This window comes from Gadus macrocephalus, chromosome 12 (genome assembly GCF_031168955.1).
Source record: "Gadus macrocephalus chromosome 12, ASM3116895v1".
NCBI classification, from domain to species: Eukaryota; Metazoa; Chordata; class Actinopteri; order Gadiformes; family Gadidae; genus Gadus; species Gadus macrocephalus.
Genome location: NC_082393.1, coordinates 11,429,841 through 11,451,171, shown reverse-complemented (window position 1 = coordinate 11,451,171; position 21,331 = coordinate 11,429,841). Strand labels below are relative to the sequence as shown.

The window sequence follows — 21,331 nt, the reverse complement described above, 5'->3', positions numbered from 1 at the left end:
CTAATACTACATTACATACAATTATGTAATACCTTTCGGTTACGTTCCTATGTATTTGTAGGGGTTTCGGTTTTCCCCTTTCTGTTTTTTTCTGGCCCTCTCCTATATTTTTAGGACTACAAATATGGCCGTTCTGCAGTCCGGACTGGATTGCCAACAGTTCTAGTTTTTGTAGCGATTATTAGGGGTCCAAGCCAACAGGTTGGATCCCTATTGTTTTTGTAAGGTGTTTTTGGTGTGATGGCGCATAACACGTCGGACTCTCGTCTCTGGTATTTCTACAACGAGACTCGTAGTGGGGGTTATCTCAGCCATGGTTGAGAATGAATTGGGGGAAAGGAACTTTGGCTTTGACTCCCTGAAGTAGGCATGAACCACGACATGGAGGAGAAAGGGATTGTTGACCGCGGTCGTCTCCCGCCGGAGCCTCGCTGCCGATGGACCACCGCCTCGGCTTCAGGAGGCGGTGATTAGCGCTGACCGCTGCCGAGGCGGCGGGAAGCAGGGCTCAAGCGGGATACATTCGCGGCCAACAATCCCCTTCTCCTCCATGTCGTGGTTCATGTACTTCAGGGAGTCAAAGCCAAAGTTCCTTTCCCCCAATTCATTCTCAAACATGGCTGAGATAACCCCCACTACGAGTCTCGTTGTAGAAATACCAGAGACGAGAGTCCGACGTGTTATGCGCCATCACACCAACAGCAGAACGGTTATCCAAATAACAAGGAACTGTACAACACTTGCGTTACAGTCCTGGGGCTCTACATCTAAATAATATCATATAATACATAGATATCTATATCAAAGAATACATATTATCACGGCCAAAAGCTGTGTGCACCTCCAGACGATATAATGAATCACAAAGGACTTCGTCGGGTTCTCCGACGTCTCTGGTTCTTCCACTTCCACATCAATCTGAAGAAGACGCGGTCGTTTGAGATTCATAATAGCCTATCGTCTGGAGGCTCACACAGCTTTTGGCCGTGATAATATATATTATATATTATATGATATAGATATCTATGTATAATATGGGTTTCTAAGAGCCATTGCGATACATCCACCGTAAACAGAGCGCATGGTACCGTGGCTACAAGCTGCTCAGGGCCAGGTGATAATATGTATTATATTATATAGATATCTATGTATAATATGGGTTTCTACGAGCCATTGCGATACATCCACCGTAAACAGAGCGCATGGTACTGTGGCTACAAGCTGCTCAGGGCCACACCCCCACCCCCCTCCTTGACCTGCCTTGACACGCCCACCGTAACCAGAGCGAATGGTACTGTGGCTACAAGCTGCTCAGGGCCACACCCCCACCCCCCTCCTTGACCTGCCTTGACACGCCCACCGAAACAGCGCGTTTGGGGGAAGCTCAATGTGCGACTGGTTCGGAGTGGCTGTAACTCTGCACCACGGCTGAATTTCGGGGACGTCTTTGAATACTGTGTTTGTGGCCCACTAATACCTATATTAAAGCATCCATAAAATAGCATGGCATGGGATCTTTAAGGTTAGTCCCTTATGTTGGTTATTTTGGCCAAGGCTCACCCTGATGTTTAGCTTATTCTGGAATAGATATCTTTTTACAATAAATATTTTTGTTTCCTTAAACCAAAACTCTTGAGTTTAGTTTATTTGTTTAGCACAATTGACAACATCTGTGCAAGGTGGGAGCGAAGCCTATGTAGGCTTGTACAGAATTCCACGCCTATTGCCATATCATGATACGCTTGACATGCAGGCTACACATAAAAATTGGGATCCACTAAAAAGAAACAAGCAAGGTTATAAGGATCAAAAGCAAAAAGAAAAATAAGTTGGGTTCATGTTACCCCCTAGAATGGTCGTAACACTTACCTTAGAGAGTTGTCCATGTTTGTGACTGTGATTCTGAGATCCTCCAGGGGCTCTTCCTGTGCAACAGGAATAGAGGTTAGGAAATGAGACCGGATGAACCAGACGGGAAGTGCAGGAAGAAGGTTGTGACTGGAAGGAAACCGCTACCTTCCTGGCCAGCTCCTCCTGGAGCTTCACCAGCCTCTCGGTCTTGAGGTCTACCTCGTCCTGCAGGGTGTCCTTCTCCTGGTCCAAGGCGGTGATGGACTTGTGAAGAGCAGCCACCTCCTCCTTGTGGGAGGAGACCACGCCACTCAGCACCCCTGGGAGGTGGAAACGTATTGACATGGAACTGAGGGTGCACTCACACTAGGCCATCTGGCCGTGGCCGTTTTAGCACCTAACCGTGCTCAAATCTGCCAGTGTGAGTGTGGCCAGTCTGGCCAGGCCGGGCCAATTTGGCCACTTGGGAGAGGTGTGCTGCTACGGCACGGGCCGCTACGGTACAGATGCTAATGAGCCGACACGCGCACACGCACGGCTACGCAACCTGAGCTGGATGACGTATAGTCCATGCGACGACCACGGACATAATAAAGGCGACGAGCCTTCTTTCCCATTAAACGTCAAACATATATCCAAATAAGCAACAGACTCAGCAAAGTGCGAACTGTGTTCTGTGTGTTGTTGTCCATTGTTGTTAGAACTCTGACTGGCGGCAGACTTTATTATGGTCCATGCAGCGGACGCTTGGTGATGACGTGTTACGATGTGATGACGTATGTACAAGAGCCTACCGTGGCCAGGCCACAGTTGCGACGGCCAACGGCCACGGCCAGATGGCCTAGTGTGAGTGCACCCTTAGCAACAAATTATTAACAAAATACATAACAAATTCATTCCTCCAGATTTTGACACTGTACGAAAATCACAACTAAATCATGCAAAGAAATCAGGGTAATTAATGCCTTTTTTTATATAGGAATCACAATTCACATTAAAGTGAATTGAAGTTAACTTAATTTTCTGAATAGATGTGTGGAAAAGAAAATGCAGCAGATGCCTCCATTGGTCTTTGAGTCAGCCCCTTGCAGCCCTTCCCCTCCCCTCGGTTCATCCATGTACAGAAGCTCACCTAGTCTCTCCTCCAGTTGTGTGATGTGCATCTGGGTTGCATGGAGCTCATTGGTTTTGACCGACAGTCTTCGTTGGACGTCGGACAGCAAGTGCTCCATCTGGTCCTGCAGCAGCCTGGACACGCATGACATCATCAACACAAGGCAGACTAGAGTGGGCTTCAATTTCAGCAAAAAAGATACATGTGAGGACATTCAATCCCAATGTCCAATTTAACTGTCTAAGCCAGTGGTTTTCAAACTGTGGGGCGCGCCCCCCCTGGGGGGCGCCAGAGTTCTTCAGGGGGGGCGCGATGTGAGAAAAAAATAAACCCGAAAAAAAAACTGAAAGTCGATGATTCAAATCATCAGTCGTACTTCAACTGTAGAAGTAACATAACTAAATAAATTGTCAACCGTTTATCTTCGTGCAAACCATTTAACAAATGTACACACTTGTATCTTCAATAATATCTAAACAGAATTTCGATATTTAAAATTTCTTCAGAATCACAGTTTTAGTTTCATGCCGCTTTGTTTTCAGCTGTTTTCATTGAAGACGTCAGCCCATTCTGATACACCTACTTCTAGACATCGTAACTCATTCATTTTTCAACCGTTTACCATCGTTCAAACCATTAAACAAACGAAATTTTGATAGCTTTTATACTTTTTTCAGAATCACAGTTTTAGTTTCAATCCGGCATCGTTTTCAGTTGCTTATAATAATTTAGGTCACCATAGCAACGCCGGTAAACAAACCCCGCCGAATAGTCGAATCTCTGGACTGAAAAGGTAGATCTGATTCGACCCTGAATGAATCTGTGTAAACTGGCAGTTTACACAGATTAAGATGTTCAAATGTTTTTAAAAAAGGTTAAGCTAAAACATGCCTAGATAAAGTTGCTAAATTGTGTTAAGAAATGTGTTTAAAAACGCACAAAGATGTTGTAATGTTTCAGAAATATGTTTAAAATATTCTGACGTGTTGCTGAAAAAATATGTTTCAAATGTTTCAAAAATATGTTTCAAATGTTTTAAAATTATGATCAGAGATGTTTAAAATGTGTAAAATAATTAAGATAGCTTTCAAAACAGGTATTTAGAAAAAAAAATTGGGGGGGGGGGGGCTCAGCTGAAATTTCTTCTCTGAGGGGGGGCTCACTCTCTCACACTTTGAAAACCCCTGGTCTAAGCAACTGTACACATTAGGGCCCGACCGATTTATCGGCCTGCCGATTTAATCGGCCGATTATAGCCTTTTTGAAAATAATCGGCATCGATCAAAAAGACGCAGATTACAACCGATTTTTATTTTTTTTTATATAAATGTTATTGCGATTAGTATCCTGCAGATTGCGCTCCTACTCGCCTTGCTAACTAACAACTTTAGCTGGAGTAAAAAAGAGGAGATTGAATTTTACCGTACAACATGAAAGCACGCTCGCTCAGGCAGCTGCGCGCTCACCTCACCAATGTACACAAGGCGCGTTGTTTGAGCATGTTGTGCCTGTTTTTCTTTAGGTCCCAGGCCATGTTAATCTGTTATACTGTAGACTCTAACGGTGAGACCATACTGCTCAGCACGCACGTGTTAGTCACTGCTCACGAGCGCAGCACATTGGGAGTTAGTTATTTATTTTACATTTTACATTACACTCATTTTTGACTGTAAATGTATTCTAAAACACTCAAAGATTCTGCATTCAATTCACATATTCGTCAAAAGTGTTTAAAGTATATTTAAGGTATCAAAAACTACGTTTTTTTTTTTTTTTTTTTTTTTATAAATCGGCCGATTAAATCGTAATCGTAATTTTTCTCTGAAAATAATCGGCATCGGCACTCAAAAATCAATATCGGTCGGGCCCTAGTACACATCCTACTTATAGTTGAACAAATGGATGATGCAATTATTGTCCAAACACCCAGCACAAACCGTAATGGGGGACACTTGAGAGTCTGTTACTGCAGCGTAGGGCGACACTTAAGAGTCTTTTACTGCAGCGTAGGGCTGGGCAATTATTCAAATTTTGACCGCGATTACGATTTTAGCATCAAACGATCACAAAACTATTATAATCAAATTTTTATTATTTATTTTGTTACTATTATTTTTTTATTAAATGTTTTATAGAAAGTGCAGAAAAGCTGGATACATATCTGTACATTATTTTAGATTCGAACATTTTCTTTTTGACCATTTTGTGCATTGTTTTAAGGCGAAAAGTTCTCAGTTACCAAGTGTTTTTTGGGAGAGACATGCTGAATAAATACATCATGTTTTCAAACTCAAAAATAATCGTTTGAATAATCGTGATTTCACTATTGACCAGAATAATCATGATTATGATTTTTTCCATAAACGAGTAGCCCTACTGCAGTGACAATGTAGTGGTGCTACCGTAACTATGGTGGCACGGTATTGATGGTACTGTAACTATGGTGTCACAGTGGTGATGCTACTTTAACTTCAGTGGTGTTTCTGTGGATGCTAAATGAGAAGAATGTGCTCTCCTCTTTGGTACCAACCTGAGATTGCTGCTCTCAGCCCTGTGTTGGGCCAGCTCCTCTGCAGTGTGGACCAGAGCTCTTGAGCGTGTCTGGAGCTCCTCCTCCTCCGCCTCCCTATTCTCCTTCAAAACCAGCAGCTGAGAACGCAGCTCCCGCCGCTCCTGCTCCAACTGAACCGAGACGTTAAAGAAAACAGTGACGTCAAAGGAAAAGTATTCATACACTTAAAAGTCAAGATTTCTGTTGGTAGCCCACAGACAACAAGTCACACATATACCATTTCTTTCTTGAAAAGTTATATTTGTCTAATGTCCGAGCAGCAGATTGGTGTTGAATGGCTCCTCAGACTCACACTCTTGATGTTATTCTCGAGCTCTTCAATCCTCCTTTCATCCTGCCGTCTCTCTGTCAGAGTTGCACTCTGGGAAACCTGGAAAAACATTAACATGAAAGCCTCAACCAAAAATACTAAAATGAATCTAATTTAACCCAATGGCAAGTAATCACCAAAATCAATGTTTAACATTTTGTTAAAATACCAAATATCCTTGAAAAATTTCTAATTCCTTATCTTAAACAATGAATTATGTGACACATCTTCCACTCATCTGAGACATTCCCATCCAAATAATGTACAGCAGACGCATCAAGCCAAAGTCATTTCCAATTGAAATATGTATCTAATGTCGCAATTTTGACAACCGAATCCTAATCCATCCTAATGCCGTCAGGATCTGGGATTATGGGAATGCATCTGATATTTGGGGGTTGCTACGGCGTGGAGACCTTAAAGCGTTCCATGAGGACGTCTCTCTCTGAGGTGACCAGCTGGAGCTCAGAGTCTGCCTTTTCCCTCTCCTTCCTTAGCCGCGAGATTTCATCAGGAGCCCCCACAGCGCTACGGCCTATCCCTAGCTCCTCCTGCTGCTGAAGTCATGCACAAACACACAGTGAAGTTATAACACACACTGTAGAGGCTGATCATCTAAATGTGTCGCATAACAACAATTCAAAGGGCCAACGGTGCAGAACACCAAATAAAGCTATGCCCACACGCAAAATAACGAATACACTCCTGACAGGATATTTTAGCTAGTTTTCCATCTGTGTTGGATGATGGGTAATGTAAACCGTACTGTTCCAAACATAAATAGCTCCGTCAGACAGACTTGGACTCCAAGATGGGAGGTTCGGTATTTCCTGCCTGCTTGAGTTGAGCCTTGAGCTGGTCTCTTTCTACACGGAGAGCCTGTACGTCCGTCTGGATGTCCTCCATGTGCCGCTCGATTCCCAGAAGAATGCTCTTCAGATCGTCTCGCTCCTTCGCAACGCGCACTAACTCTGCCTCCCCAGGGCTCTTGGAGACAGAGAAGATAAAAAGGCCATTAGTGCAATGGACTGAGTTAGGTGGAGATAGTTCAGAATCTGATCTGTGTGACAAATACAATTCTTATTAATATGATAAGATGAAATAGATTCATCCTGGATGGGACATAAATGGATATCAGAACATTCTAATACAGGTACAGAGGTTACGTTGGACAAAATTCAGGGTTGTAATGCACTTTTATGATAATTCCAGATTAAATTAATCAGTCTCACATCAAAACATCAACATCATATAGATATATAACCTTAGCTCTATCAAAATAAGAGCCCTCTATAGACACACACTTACCCTTCGCCTCCTGGAGTTGGGGCTTGACTCCTGGCCTGGGCTCCGGATGGGGCTGAGGCTCAGGCTTTCTGGTCGGCGGACCCTCTTATAGTGCTCTGCCACCTTCCGGTAGTGGTCTCTCTCTTCCTCTAAGCTCCTGACGAAGGCGTCCAGGCGGGACGGAGAGCGCTCCTTCCTGCAGATGCCGTGCTTGGCGCGCATGGTCTCCAGTTCCAGCATTAGCTCTCTGTCTGGTGGGCAGAACGCAGGATAGTGGACAAACTTGTTACAAACACTTTGCTAACAAATATCGCTATTGGGTCTTTATTGGTTTTATCCAACTTAAAACCAATAAAGACCCCGGAAACCCCAAACAGAACAGGTTTTTACGTTGAGAAAAGCAGCCTACCGTTTGCTGTCATTTTCTCTAATTTGTCCTGAAGCCTGGCTTTGTCTTGCTCCATGAAGTTCCCCAGACCCTCCAGCTGGTCTCTCTGCTGCTGTACTTCTACCAGCTGGTCACTCAGATGGTTCCTTTCATAGTCCCCCTTAGTCTGATCCTGAATTTAAATTAAATGAAAGGTAAGGCTAGTTATTAAACTCTGAAACTGAGAATTACACTTTAGTCGAAGTAGCCCTTAACACCAACAAATCTTTCTGCATGAATGCAAACGACTGAGACAGAATGACAAAATGAATATACATACCCTTCTAATTGTTTGGATGACATTCTTGAGGTCTTCGATGGTGTTCTGATGCCTCTGAATTTCCTTCTAATGAGAAAATAAAGAACCTGTGTTGTATTTTTCTCCGCGTTATGATGATTGGCATTTAATTTATCCATGAAATGGCATTGCTTTAGCACGATTCAATGTAAAATGACAGATGACGATGAAAAGTAAAAGTCTAGCTTTCTTTGGCACATAATCAACAAAGAAAGCCAGACTATTTGGGGGGATACGGGGCAAGGTATTTTATTAAAATCCACTCTTTTGTTACTAACAAAATAACCAAGTTGCCATTACTAACCAAAAAGCCCAGTTTTATAAAAGGCCATTTCCCATTCCCCTTCAAAAGCACCACACTGCTGCTTCAACATCTAGGTCCATATCCAATGACCACCTTCCCTTTTCCACCCCTCCATCCCATCCAGTAGCCCTCCCCCTCCGACCTGGGCCTCCTGCAGCTCCTGGTGGGCCTTCTGCAGAGCCAGCTCCTTGTCCATCTCCAGCTGCTTGGCCAGGTGGTCGATGTGGCTGAGCTCCTGGCACAGCTCATGGTTCTTCACCGACAGGTCGGCAAACTCGCTGGAGGCGTCCTGCTTCCTCTGCTGCGCTGCCTCCACCTTCTGCTCCATGGAGCTGTTGGCCGCCTGCAGGTACTCTATCTGTAGGAAGGAGAGGTCACACGGCGTGTTGGGACGATGTGCTCTGTGAGGAACAATGAGCAATGAGCATGGTTCGGTAGTGTGTAGTTGGACTCTCTAACCAGAATGAGGAGTTGTTGATAGGTAAATTATTCAATTGTGAGTCAGGGATTTATTGTATAATGTATATATGCGTTACCAAGAAAGTAAAGGGGAATTTCATATTTTGATACATCATCACTGCATCCCTTGAAGAATTGTTCATACAACCCCAAATCCAATGAAGTTGGGACGTTGTGTAAACAAACGTAAATAAAAACTGAATACAAAGATTTGCAAATCTTTGTATTCAGTTGAAATTGAATACGCAAATAGTCACTCATTTTGAATTTCATGCCTGCAACACGTTCCAAAAAAGCTGGGACAGGGGCAACAAAAGACTGGGAAAGTTGAGGAATGCTCAAAAAACACCCGTTTTGAACATTCCACACGTGAACAGTTTAAGGCAACAGGTCAATGTCATGATTGGGTATAAAAAAAGGATCCCCGAAAGGCTCAGTCATTCACAAGCAAGGATAGGGAGAGGTTCACCACTTTGTGAACTGCGTGATCAAATAGCCCAACAGTTTAAGAACAACGTTTCTCAACATACAATTGCAAGGAATTTAGGGATTTCATCATCTACGGTCCATAATATAATATAATATCATCAAAAGATTCAGAGAATCTGGAGAAATCTCTGCATGTGAGCGACAAGGCCGAAAAAACAACATTGAACGCCTGTGAACTTCGATCCCTCAGGCGGCACTGCATTAAAAACCAACAACAATGTGTAAAGGACATTACCACATGGGCTCAGGAACATTTCAGAAAACCATTGTCAGTGAACACAGTTCGTCGTTACATCTACAAGTGCAAGTTAAAACTCTACCATGCAAAGCGAAAGCCATATAACAAACAACACCCAGCAACGCCGCCGGCTTCTCTGGGCCCGAGCTCATCTGAGACGGACTGACGCGTGGAAGTGGAAAGGTGTGCTGTGGTCTGACAAATCCACATTTCTAATTGTTTTTGGAAATGATGGACGTTGTGTCCTCCGTCCCAAAGAGGAAAAAGACCATCCGGATTGTTATCAGCGCAAAGTTCAAAAGCCAGCATCTGTGATGGTATGGGGATGTGTTGGTGACCATGGTATGGGTAACTTGCAAATCTGTGTGGGCACCATTAATGCTGAAAGGTACATACAGGTTTTGGAGCCACGTATGCTACCGTCCAAGCAGTTACGTCAGGGACGTCCCTGCTTATTTTAGCAACCCGGACTGTTGAGTAACTGAAGATGTACATCAAGCCAGAATGTGAAAGAATTCCACATGCAAACCTTCTACAATTAGTGTCCTCAATTCCCAAATGCCTATTGAGTGTTGTTAAAAGGAAAGGTGATGTAACACAGTGGTAAACATGCCCCTGTCCCAGCTTTTTTGGAACGTGTTGCAGGCATCAAATTCCAAGTGAGTGATTTGCAAAAAAACAATACCGTTTATCAGTTTGAACATTAAATATCTTGTCTTTGTACTGTATTCAATTGAATATAGGACTTGCAAACCATTGTATTCAGTTTTTATTGAAGTTTTAAACAACGTCCAAAATTCATTTGAATTGGGGTTTTATTATATAAAACCAGTAAGGGCCAACACTTGCCTCACAGTCATTTTTCAGTCACTGCAGGCAGCAAATACACGTGCATTGAAATAGATTCCACTGACCTGCAGGTTAAGGTGGGCAATCATTTTCTCATTGCTGACATTCTGGGCCTCTAGGGAGAGGACATTGTGAGGGCGTCCCCCGCTAAGGGCGTGGTTCAGACGCTGAACCTCTTTATCACTCCCTTGTATCTACGAGCAGGAGATGGAAATATAAGAGACACAAAAGCGTTTGGATCATTGTAACGCGCACACACACACACACACACACACACACACACACACACACACACACACACACACACACACACACACACACACACACACACACACACACACACACACACACACACACACACACACACACCTGCTGGTTCAGCTGCTCCATACAGTCCTGGGACTTTTCCAGATCCAGTTTGACCATCATGATTTCTTCCTGGAGCTCCTGAATCCTAGAAATATCAATCAACCAAAAGTGATTTTTTAGAATGACTTGTGTAAACACAGTTTTATGATGGAAACATCCCTCTGTGTGTCTAAGTAATTAACAGTTTACCAGTATTAGCCTTAGACGCTTTCATACAAATAAATGTAATCTTTTATCAACGTATGACTCTTTTGAGGTATTGTCTCGGCATTACCGCATACAGAGAGAATGACTGGCATTTGAACTCTGAACCTTTCAAGGGCAGTGTGACAAAATATGGTGAAAGACGTGGAAAAGCCAACCTCATGTCTGCCATCTGCAGCAGGTCAGCGATGTAGGGATCGTCTGGCTGTGGCACGGGATATGCAGAGGTGGCAGGCGGAGGTGTGAGCTCGTCTATCTGCATTCTCTGGCGTCTGAAAGGGATGCTGCGCTTCTTCCCACCTATCAAATGGAACAAATCTGTTCCTGTGCAAGTGCAAAGATGCAATTCCAATAACAATAAGTAACCACAGATATTCTGTGAATACTTAATTCGATTTATTTTCAGAATTATTAATTCATTGACTGTATGGTGTTTAAGGAGCACTGCCAAGTAGAAGGCACACATATCCATGGTTACTATCAAAGAGTAATAATAATAATAATAATGAAATTTATATAGCGCTTAATATGGTACTCTAAGACGCTTTACATATTGCCCTGTAAGACAAGACTAGGAATAAAAGAAAAAGAGGTTAAACATGAATAAGGTGGGAGTTAGGTGGGGAAGGCTAGTGTGAAAAGGTATGTTTTGAGGGCAGATTTGAAAGAAGAGAGGGAGAAGAGTAGAGTCTGCACATTGTAAATATCAAAGGTCATGTGGCCACATGATTTTGTCAATGTGGTCACATGATTGACCGTCCCTCGTGTATTTGTATGGGTCAAATTCCTTCTCGCCCTTGCGCTGTCGAAGATCCAATGTGATCTTTTGCTTATTTTGTGTATGTCTGTGTTGTTACAGGTGCAGTAGATAAATTACCACAATAATTAATGTTAACTCTGTTTTGATTTAATTTGTTTTCTTTAACCTGTGTGGCAGGCACTGTTATTTACATGCTGTTTATATGCTGTCACATGTGATGTGTCAGCTTGCGCAACAAACGTATTTGTATTTGAACAAGACTAGTGATTGACCGATATATCGGCCGGCCGATATTATCGGCCGATATTTGCGTTTTACGTGCATCGGTATTGGCCGATATTTCTTTCAGTATCGGCCGATTCTTTTTAAAATTGAGACACTAACATTTGCTATCATCATTGTGTCCTTTTTATGATGTTAATTGAGGGAGGCTTAGCCTGGAAATCCAGAAACCACATCTAGAAAACTATAGGGTCTGGCAACGAGTAATGAAAATGGCCCAACTCGAGGGGCTGCACCAAGCATGTGTTTGAAAATATCAGAAGAATACATGGGGTGACGTAACCAGACCAGTGGAGCTAACCAATAGATAAGACTCTTGCCGTATCCGGTCGATAAAAATGCAACGCTTTTGGCCCGCCTATATTAATACTAGGGCTGGCCCGAATGCCATTTTTCAGGCTTCGAATACTCGTTGGTTTTTCCGAGCGAATATTCGAATACTCGTTACAGAAAAAAACACCATCAAAAACAACATTAATAATCCCTATATACTCCCTGGAACCGATTTTGACAGTATCTGCATATTTTGTTGAAGATTTAATAGCTTTTGAATGTTAATTAGTAGGCCTAAGTAGGTTGAAGTTCCTTAGTTTGTCCGCGTGAAAGCGAACAGCTGTTGCTCCGTTCCAAATCAGCTGTTCTCTGCCATCTCAGCCCTTACGGGAGCTTTTCAATTCATCCTGGAACGTGCATCTTTTCAGGGAATTTGTACAATAAATCCATAACAAATACCGAATATTGATTGTCTTATGTGTCCATATTATATCCATTATATTGACCGGGTATTCCCAAGACGCGCACGCTCTGCAGCAAGCCAGTCACAGTTGATTGGCGCGGCGCTGTACAGCGAACGTAAACAAACAACTAAGCTAAGGTTTTAAGTATTACTTTTCCTCCAGAGATCCCGCTAATGTTGTGTTATGAAGTAAATGGAAACAAGATATCTATTCTTCCTCCACCTCTCTCGCTTCTCTGCTTGGTGTCGCTGACGCTTATAGTTTGCCTCCCTCGCTCTGGTAACGTCACGTACGTGAAAAAAGAAAAAACGAAGCTCTGAATACTGATTTAAAGGCCCACTATGCAACTTCGGGAATTTCTTCGCTGTTTTCTTGGTTTTGGCACGCACATTTCTCTACACAGCGCCCCCTACAGCTTCGTAGTAGATATTTTACAACACTGTCGTAACAACTCGTTGACGACCCTTCCCCATGCACTTCTACGCGAGCCATGTGCATTTGTTTTCAAAGAAGCCGGCGAATGCGTGGAGCCATGTCCGAAGTAAATGTTCATGAAGTGTAGGCAAGGTTATACATTTTTAAAATGGTGTATTTGTATTGCAATAAACATAAAGCCATCCTTTTTTATAGTTGACGGGGAGAATTTATATCCTAGATTATAATTATTTTATCTTAGGTTGAACAGAACAATCAGTGTGAGAGTGTTGGCCAACATAATAATATAAATAAACAAGAACCTGGATTCGGGGATTCAGTCTGTATCAGGGGGACGAGACAGACGAACAGCAAAACACCAATGGAAACAAAGGTGTTTATATGGTTGCAACCAAGCAAGCTAGAAACATACAGGGCTCACAACAAAACGGTCGAGAAAACAATTTTTACAGGGCTCACAACAAAATGGTTTGATCAAACACATGTGTACAGAGACTATCAACATCAAGAATACCACAAGGACAAAGTTCACCCAAGGGTACTTTCAATTTCAAAAGCAACACGGCCAAGTCGGAGTCTGATTTGCAGTCTTCTTTTTCTTTCAGTTCACGCTATTCCTGAAAAGCTTGCCCAACGTTTACTCGTGTCTGGCCTCTCTGTCGGTCAGTCTCCCTTTTCTCTTCTTCTGTTCCTCCGACATTGGGTTTCTCTGTCTCTTTTTAGTCGGCTGATCTATGATGAATGTAACAACAATCCCTTAGTTACTTGTGTTTATATCGAGCCGGTTCCGTGTTTGGGGGTCTGTGCCGTAAAGCAATTCGTTACTTCGCGAGACCCGAGACTCCCGCGAGAGTGGGCGGCGGGTCGCCGGCAGAAACATATTCCTTTTCTCCGCCAAGATGCGCAAGGGGGAGTTGAAACAACGAACAATCGAACAAAAATGTATAATGGAACCATCGCAATGACTCCTAGCCTGTTATATTAAGGTAAATCAAGCCAAAAAAGTTGCATAGTTCCCCTTTCACTCGTGTCTGATCTATTTTCTGGTCCATTCTTCTTTTGTTCCACCGACAGTCGCCTCTTGGGTTCCTTATCAGTCGATTGATCCATGATGAATGCAACAATTGCCTCGCAACTGGCTGTTTATATCTAGCCGGTGCCATGTTTGGGTGTGTGTCTGTGCCGTAAAGCATTTTCGAAACTACAATCTGACTACATTTTCGAGGATACTTCCGCTGCGTCACATCCGGAATGTCCCGGTCCGAGCAGATCAAGTTGCATATGCGCTTTTTCACTGTAGAGGCGACATGGGAAAATGACACCCACCAATCGACCCAGAAATGGATGCAGAACCATCAGCATAACTCTCAACCTGCATACTTAATGTAATTTTGGCTAAAAAAGTTGCATAGTGGGCCTTTAAGCTTCGAATACTAATTTTCCGAACGAGTATTCGAATATTCTAATAATTCAGGCCAGCCCTAATTAATACATCGATGTCATTGATTAATGTTCTGGGCCAGGGAAGATCCAGAATATACATGAGTATATTGCTCGTTCCCAGAGTGACTCGCTGAGTAAATTCAAATTGTGCTCTCGCGAGAACTCTGGATTTCCAGGGTATTATCGGCTCCAAATATCGGCTCAAGAAAATCGGTATCGGCGTATCGGTTGTCGACTAAGCCTAATGAAAAAATATCGGTATCGGCCCTAAAAAATCCACATCGGTCGATTCCCTAAACAGGACTGGTCCAGGGTCCTGGTATTACCTAGGGCTGGGCGATATGACGATATATATCGTGTGATGATATAAAAATGTCTATCGTTTCATATTATGCTCTATCGTTTACATCGTCTTGTCGCAAATCACACTCTTTCCGGCAATATTTTACGTCATTTGGACGACGCTTTACATTCTTCCGCATGGCACATGAATGCAACACAAACTAACATGGAGGAGAGTGAACGTGAAAATGGAGAAGGACAGGAGAAGGACTCCGACGACCAGCCAAGACAAAGTGAGCTCATATCTAAAAGAGGGGCTACCTCTATCGCATGGACATGGTTTGGGTTTGAAAAGTCGGACACGGACCAGAAAAACGTACTTTGCAAAGTATGCCGCAAACCGGTCCCCTCACCAGACTCAAACACCACCAACCTATTTTACCATCTACGAATGAATCACGACAAACAGTACGGAGAGTCTACAGATGAAATCAACAAAAGAACAGTCGTTGAGTGCTTAAAACTTATTTGTTATATCATATATTTTTATATTTTGAGCCTTAAATTGCTGCATTGGTTTAAACTTGAAAGTGTTCCATGTTTACATTTCGTATTTTATAGACCAATATTTATGTTAGGCCTGTATTCATTTTTGTTTGCCTCTACAATACAAAGTTCTACTGTTAAAGACTATTGGTAAGGTTGGTTTTAATATTTTTGAAAACCAACCAAAAAAATGTTTTCTATTTACCGTTTTATATTTATACATTCATATTTAATATTTTGTTGCATGCATAATTTGCACAAATGTTCTAAATAAAAGGAGACAAATATTCATGAGTAAGTTATCTTTATTTGCAGAGTATATAATTCTAAATGTAATACGAAATAGGCCATTCCATGTGGTCATTTTATATAAACTAATTATTCATTGAATTTACAGAAAATGTGCTATATTGTGATATATATCGTTATCGGGATATGAATGACCTATGTCGGGATATGATATTTTGCTCATATCGCCCAGCCCTAGTATTACCTGGTGTCTGTACCACAGCTTGCATGTTCTTCTCTTGTAGCTGCTGAATGCGTTCAGACTTGGTCTTACTGTCCTTCTCCAGGCAGCGCACCTTGTGCACGTACTGGTTGTTTAGGAACTTCAGGTCAGTGGTGTCGTTCTCCTGTTTTCGGACATGTGACTTGAGCTCTAAAACAAGAAAGAGATACTACGTTTTGGATAGGGATAAGGAGTACTTTTGTGAATGTGACTTGTTTAACTTTCTAGATGGTAATTCAGCACAACATTATGAACACGTTAAATTAATGTTAGGCCTGCTTTAGGATTTGAGATAGCGTATCCACTGATCAAATGTCAGAGGGGGCTCTGTAGAAAAGATCCTTCGCAAAGTACTTGTAATGTGTATTTACAGGGCAGTTGAGAACAGAATCCAACAGAATCAGAAACTTCATACGTATGTACTAATACACATCTTCCTGTGATTATTATGGTTAAATCTGAAAAAGGAGTTGGTCGACCTGATTTCTGTGACAAAATCCAGGGACATTTTCGGTTCAGAGGCGTAAAAACCTTGAAAGCATGTAGTGCTTTTGTCTTTGAAAAACTAAAATGGGGACACTGCCCTTACCATTCATAAAGTAATTTCTCTCACCCCATTTCTCCTAAATTGCAAAGGAATTGATTAACAATTGTTTTTTCCTCTGATCAAAGTAGCTGAGATCAAGAACATCCATAAAATCAATTGTAATAAACAGGGATCAGCCAGTCACTTGCCCCATACTAAGGCCTCCTCCTTACACCATATGATTTTCGGAAGGTTTGGGGAAGACTTTTAAATGGAAAATGCTACAGTTCATGTTGAATGACAACTTGAGGGTATATACTATATGGTTTTAGAAAATGTATGTTTTTAAGTTGGTTGAATCAGTTTTCCCTTAATATGGGTGGGAAATAGCAACAGCTACAACCTGGCATGATACATCTCCTCTTGTTGTGCGATATTAAATGTCTTATTGTGAATGGTCCGTAACTTGAAATAATTGAAGTAAAAATCAAAAATCAAAAATTACAAATAACCGTACCCAATTTATTATGCGTGGGCCGCACAGTAATGAGGAGGGTGGGGCATGTCTCATGCCATACACCGATTTATCTTTAGACCATGTAATTTACATTTAAAAGTGGGCGTGACCCACAAACTGGCTGAATGGATGCATCAATGCCATGAAAGAATGGAGTACCTGTTGCTTCCTCTCGCGAAGGGTAAATATTCTACCGCGCAGCTATTCCACCAATCAAAATACCAGAATTATGGGCATTCTAGATGGGCATTCTGCTCTGAGCTCTTTGCAGAGCGGCGCTTGTTCTGTCTGGCATTAGCCTGTGCAATGAGTAGGGTGCGCAACTACGTTTGGTCAACATTTTCGTTTTTTCCTTAATCCAATTTCGGATCTTTCAGCCATAATGAGACAATGGGACAGTTCCGGGGTCAGCAGTAGCTGGGGACAGGTCACTGAAAACGGGGACTGTCCCCGGAAACGTCTGGAGCGGTCACCCTAGGAGTTGGTTCCCTCAACATTGGGACGTACGGTTAGAAATGTGTTGACATGGCATGCATCTGCATAAACAACTCAAAGTATGACCGAAGTTAAATCACTTACCTCTAAAAACACGGTCCTTGTCCTCTTTTAACCTGAGAAGGGCGAGGTGCAGCTCGTTGTTCTCCTTGACCACCCGGGCATTGTCGGTCTTGTATGGTTCCAGTAAAGCGTCAAAGTTTCTGCCTTCTTTTTCAGTTTTCCCAGCAGAAAGTTTGGCATTGCGCAAACTCTCGGTTGTGTGTATCATATCACTGTGATTCCAAAATGAATTTATTTAGAACAAGTTCATCTGTACGTCATTTTAGTAAGCGTGTCAGACTGGCGGGTTCGTTCATTCAGAAATAGCCAGTGAAACATGTCTTACCTAAATAGTTGTTCGACCAGTGGTAACGTCTCGATGCCCAGTGGCTGACGGTACCCCAACTGATCCAGACGTCTCCTCAGACTGAGGAACTTCCTCTCTGCGGTGGTGCTCATTTTTTAATCTATCAAATAGCAGAGGCAGGCAAGCAACAAACATTACGATAATTCTGAGACAATGTCATCTATCTGGTGGTACCGCTTGTTCGCCATGTTTAACAGGCGCCATGGTAATAATAATAATAATAATACATTTAATTTAGAGGCGCCTTTCAAGACACCCAAGGTCACCTTACAGAGCATATGGTCATCATTCAAAACTATGTAAAACAGACTAGGAATAAAAGGAAAACAGAGGTTAAACATGAAGAATAATAATTAATAACACTCAAAGACGCCTAAAGTGAAGGGGGGTAGTAACAGTTAGCCGGCAGGATGTGTCGTTAGCAACGATAGCTCCGAACTCGTATCTGAAGTATAATGTTTAACCTTTAGATCTTAGTGCTTCTTACATCTACTCGTGTGGCAGCAGTCCAAGTTCTGTCTTGATAACACAAAGCACCATTAGCAATGCCATCTCCATGACCACTACTGCCACCCCACCTTGTACACAGCTAGCATCCAGTCCAACAGTTCAGCTTCTCATGTGACGAAGGTAGGATTCACATGCACCATAATCCGTTGTTTCCCTCACGCATATAATAAATGATAGACGTTACACGGTAAACACTAGTACTACGGACAGCTTGTTTTCCGCGCCAAGTGTTTTAAAAAGGGCGCCGACTGCGACTGACCGAGAAACACCATGGAAACGACGAGCAGTGAAGGCTGGCGTGATTTGTACCCTGGGATTGCACAGAGAGGCGGAGTAACAATGGTTTATTGTGCATATTTCGCTTAACAATTACAAAGGAGAAAAAAAACACATGCAGAAAGCATCATTGAAATATACATGATATGGATGTGTTACAAGATGCGCATAATGAGATGCAGGAAGATAAATGGACACAAAATATTTATGGATCTATTTAGCATTTTTGCAGAGTACACTATAAATTGGTTTGCACTTCTGTAAAACAGACACGTATTGACACACGCACGAGAGTTTAAATGATTTGCGGTGTAGTGTTTTTTGTCATTGTGAAGCATTAGTTAATTAGTAAACTAAACAGTAACGCGGAGCAGCTAAATTAATGAGACTGTGCGATGCTAGAGAAATACTCCAGCATGTCTTGTATGGTAAATTCCATTGTAATTCCAGATCCGGGATAACAACGGCCAATCAAATCCTCAAAGTGCTTGTACTGGCGGATGAACTCATCTTGCATCGAGTGCCATACCACCTATTGGAGAAAAAAAAGAGTTGCAACCATTTACGAATCAACAAGATTGGGTTACAGTTTTGTTTTCATGAAGCAATAAGAGCTTTAGCCATTTTCTCTTGTCCTTCTCACCTGCAGTAGGCTCTCTTCTTCGCACAAGTGTTTATCTACTTTTTTGTACAGGTTGTCCAGGCCCTTCTTCACCTCCTTGCCTGGATACTCTTTGATAACTTTACGCAGTTCCTGTTTGTTAAAAGCGAGCTGGTAGCTCACCTCCTCCTCACGCACACCCTGTGCCACACGTGCCTCAACTCCTTCAAAGAAATGCTGGAAATAGGACCAAACCGAATATAGTTAATTGTAGTTGATTGTAGTTATATAAGCCGTTTGGTACCAATTTATTAAACCCTTTATTATTATTTATTATTTATATATTAAGCATTAGCTTTTAACCAAAGGTACTTGCAGTAATTTGGAAAAAGCTAATTTTGGAACATGCAGGGATAAGGCGTCTTGCTCAAGGATGCAGAAGGTAGGCATTGGGGATTGAACCCTTAACCAACACCCTAGTCCCTACATCACACAGTGAGCATATATGGTCATGATAGCAACAAAGACTTACATTGAGCTTCTCCAGAGGCTGACCAAGAGAGTTGATGACGTAGGACTGCAGGTGCTCGGTATACTTGTGCTTGGCTTCCCTCCTCTCTGCCTCCAGGCAGGAGATTTTTAAGCGGGAGAGCGTAGAGAAGATGTGGTGGAAATTCTCCATCATCACAACATCCCGTGGCGTCTTCTGGCTCTCATTGGCCACCTTTTCAACTTGAGACAGAAACCAATAAGAAAGCAGATATTCCCCGTCTCCTCTTTTGACACACCAGCTAGAAGCAGTCAATGATGAGTTATGTGATTTTGTGTCACCATTCATGAAGACAGCTCTGATCAGCTTGACATAAGCCTTGTCCAGATCTCCACGCCGCTCAGCGTTCCTGAAGATCGTTTCGGCCAGCTCGGCAAACTCCTCAAAGCCTGTGACAAAAGTAAGTATCCCCACTTTGCTTTTCTTGGAGATCTTCACATCCTCCATCTGTTTGATCTGACCAGACTGGGAGAATAGATGGATTATTTTCATGATACTCATAAGCTGGTGTTTCCCAAAGTTAAAGTAAATAATTTCACAATTAACTACTAAACTATGGCCAAAACAATATTCCTACCAATGACGTTCCAATACTCAGTAAACGGAGGCAGTCATTGCGGTGGAACATCACAATGAAGAAGCTCTGTAGCAGACGCCCGTGAACTTGGCCAGCCAATGTTAACCAAAAATAGGGGGCCGGCATTACTCTTTTTTTTAACAAAGAGGGGGCCTGACAAACTCTACTCACCACCAATGATTTATGATTGTGGTTAATGATTTATTTACCAGTATGACTTAAGGGAGGGTCTAGACTTGGAATTTTGAATGTGGGTCAAGCAATGCAGATAGCTCAAGGTGTAAACCTTGTCACACACACACACACACACACACACACACACACACACACACACACACACACACACACACACACACACACACACACACACACACACACACACACACACACACACACACACACACACACACGGAGTTGAGTAACCCTCACAATGCATTTGTCAAAGTTCCTCTTGACGGTGACCAGCACATTCCCCAGTGTGGTGCTGAGGTACGAGGCCGGGTCCACGTTCTCTGCCGTCCACACGTGGTGGCTCATCTTCACCAGCATGTACAGAGAGTGGAAGCTGTCGATCTTGTCCCCTAGCGCGATCAGACTGTTAAGCTCCGTCTCGATGCTCTGGAAGATCTTGTTCATCATCATCCGTACCAAGTCTTTCCTGGGTGGACAGTAAACATTGGCTTAGGATGATAGACAAACACAAAAGGTCTGGCGCTGAGTTAGTAAGTGTGGAATGTCATTGGGTTAGGGAAGGCCATGTACTTTTGCGTTTGGTACTGCCGGGATGCATTGGTTTAGTTTATGTTGGGCATTGAGTATTTTTGTGTTTGGTAACAGATTCAGGAAACCCCAAAGACAACTCACTCTGATGATAAGGAGGGTCTAGGTTCGCTCTGAGGTGTCACTTTAGATGTAATCGCTCCATCCGTTTCTTCTGTTTCTGGCTGTGGAGACACATGACAGATCTCAATGAATGCATGCAGCCAATCTTTTCAGAAAACTGAGACAATTGACAAACGGGACCTCATGAAACACTGGAGAACTACTCCCCGGGGAGCTCTGCTGACAAAGTCATACCAATCAAGGCAAGGAAATGTTTGACC

The 21,331-nt window shown here is 42.6% G+C and overlaps 2 protein-coding genes across 16 annotated transcripts in view; both read right to left on the bottom strand.

Moving 5' to 3' along the window:
- Positions 1-18,618, bottom strand: part of cep135 (centrosomal protein 135) — a 27,298-nt gene extending 8,680 nt beyond the window's left edge. For 3 of the 9 annotated variants that reach the window (XR_009528505.1, XM_060068015.1, XM_060068020.1), the window contains exons 1-18: positions 18,293-18,433; positions 17,694-17,814; positions 17,390-17,580; positions 15,750-15,917; positions 10,930-11,095; positions 10,568-10,652; positions 10,264-10,392; positions 8,306-8,521; positions 7,842-7,907; positions 7,544-7,694; positions 7,156-7,385; positions 6,682-6,834; positions 6,264-6,404; positions 5,830-5,907; positions 5,496-5,647; positions 2,984-3,099; positions 2,017-2,171; positions 1,870-1,925 (exon numbers count right to left, since the gene is read on the bottom strand). Coding sequence is in view for 8 of the 9 variants with exons in the window: in XM_060068015.1 (XP_059923998.1) it covers positions 1,870-1,925; positions 2,017-2,171; positions 2,984-3,099; positions 5,496-5,647; positions 5,830-5,907; positions 6,264-6,404; positions 6,682-6,834; positions 7,156-7,385; positions 7,544-7,694; positions 7,842-7,907; positions 8,306-8,521; positions 10,264-10,392; positions 10,568-10,652; positions 10,930-11,095; positions 15,750-15,917; positions 17,390-17,580; positions 17,694-17,806 (2,366 nt within the window). In the remaining variant the exon portion in view is untranslated. Of the gene's footprint in view, positions 1-1,869; positions 1,926-2,016; positions 2,172-2,983; positions 3,100-5,495; positions 5,648-5,829; positions 5,908-6,263; positions 6,405-6,681; positions 6,835-7,155; positions 7,386-7,543; positions 7,695-7,841; positions 7,908-8,305; positions 8,522-10,263; positions 10,393-10,567; positions 10,653-10,929; positions 11,096-15,749; positions 15,918-17,389; positions 17,581-17,693; positions 17,815-18,201; positions 18,434-18,483 lie in introns of those variants that run through there. The other 6 variants (XM_060068017.1, XM_060068018.1, XM_060068019.1 and 3 more) reach the window with 6 other exon arrangements.
- Positions 18,552-21,331, bottom strand: part of exoc1 (exocyst complex component 1) — a 17,457-nt gene continuing 14,677 nt past the window's right edge. For all 7 annotated transcript variants that reach the window (XM_060068025.1, XM_060068030.1, XM_060068028.1 and 4 more), the window contains 6 exons: positions 21,093-21,172; positions 20,658-20,886; positions 19,933-20,116; positions 19,634-19,833; positions 19,144-19,338; positions 18,552-19,032 (listed from right to left, as the gene is read on the bottom strand). In XM_060068025.1, the coding sequence (XP_059924008.1) occupies positions 18,880-19,032; positions 19,144-19,338; positions 19,634-19,833; positions 19,933-20,116; positions 20,658-20,886; positions 21,093-21,172 (1,041 nt within the window). In that variant the 3' untranslated portion in view covers positions 18,552-18,879. The remainder of the gene's footprint in view (positions 19,033-19,143; positions 19,339-19,633; positions 19,834-19,932; positions 20,117-20,657; positions 20,887-21,092; positions 21,173-21,331) is intronic.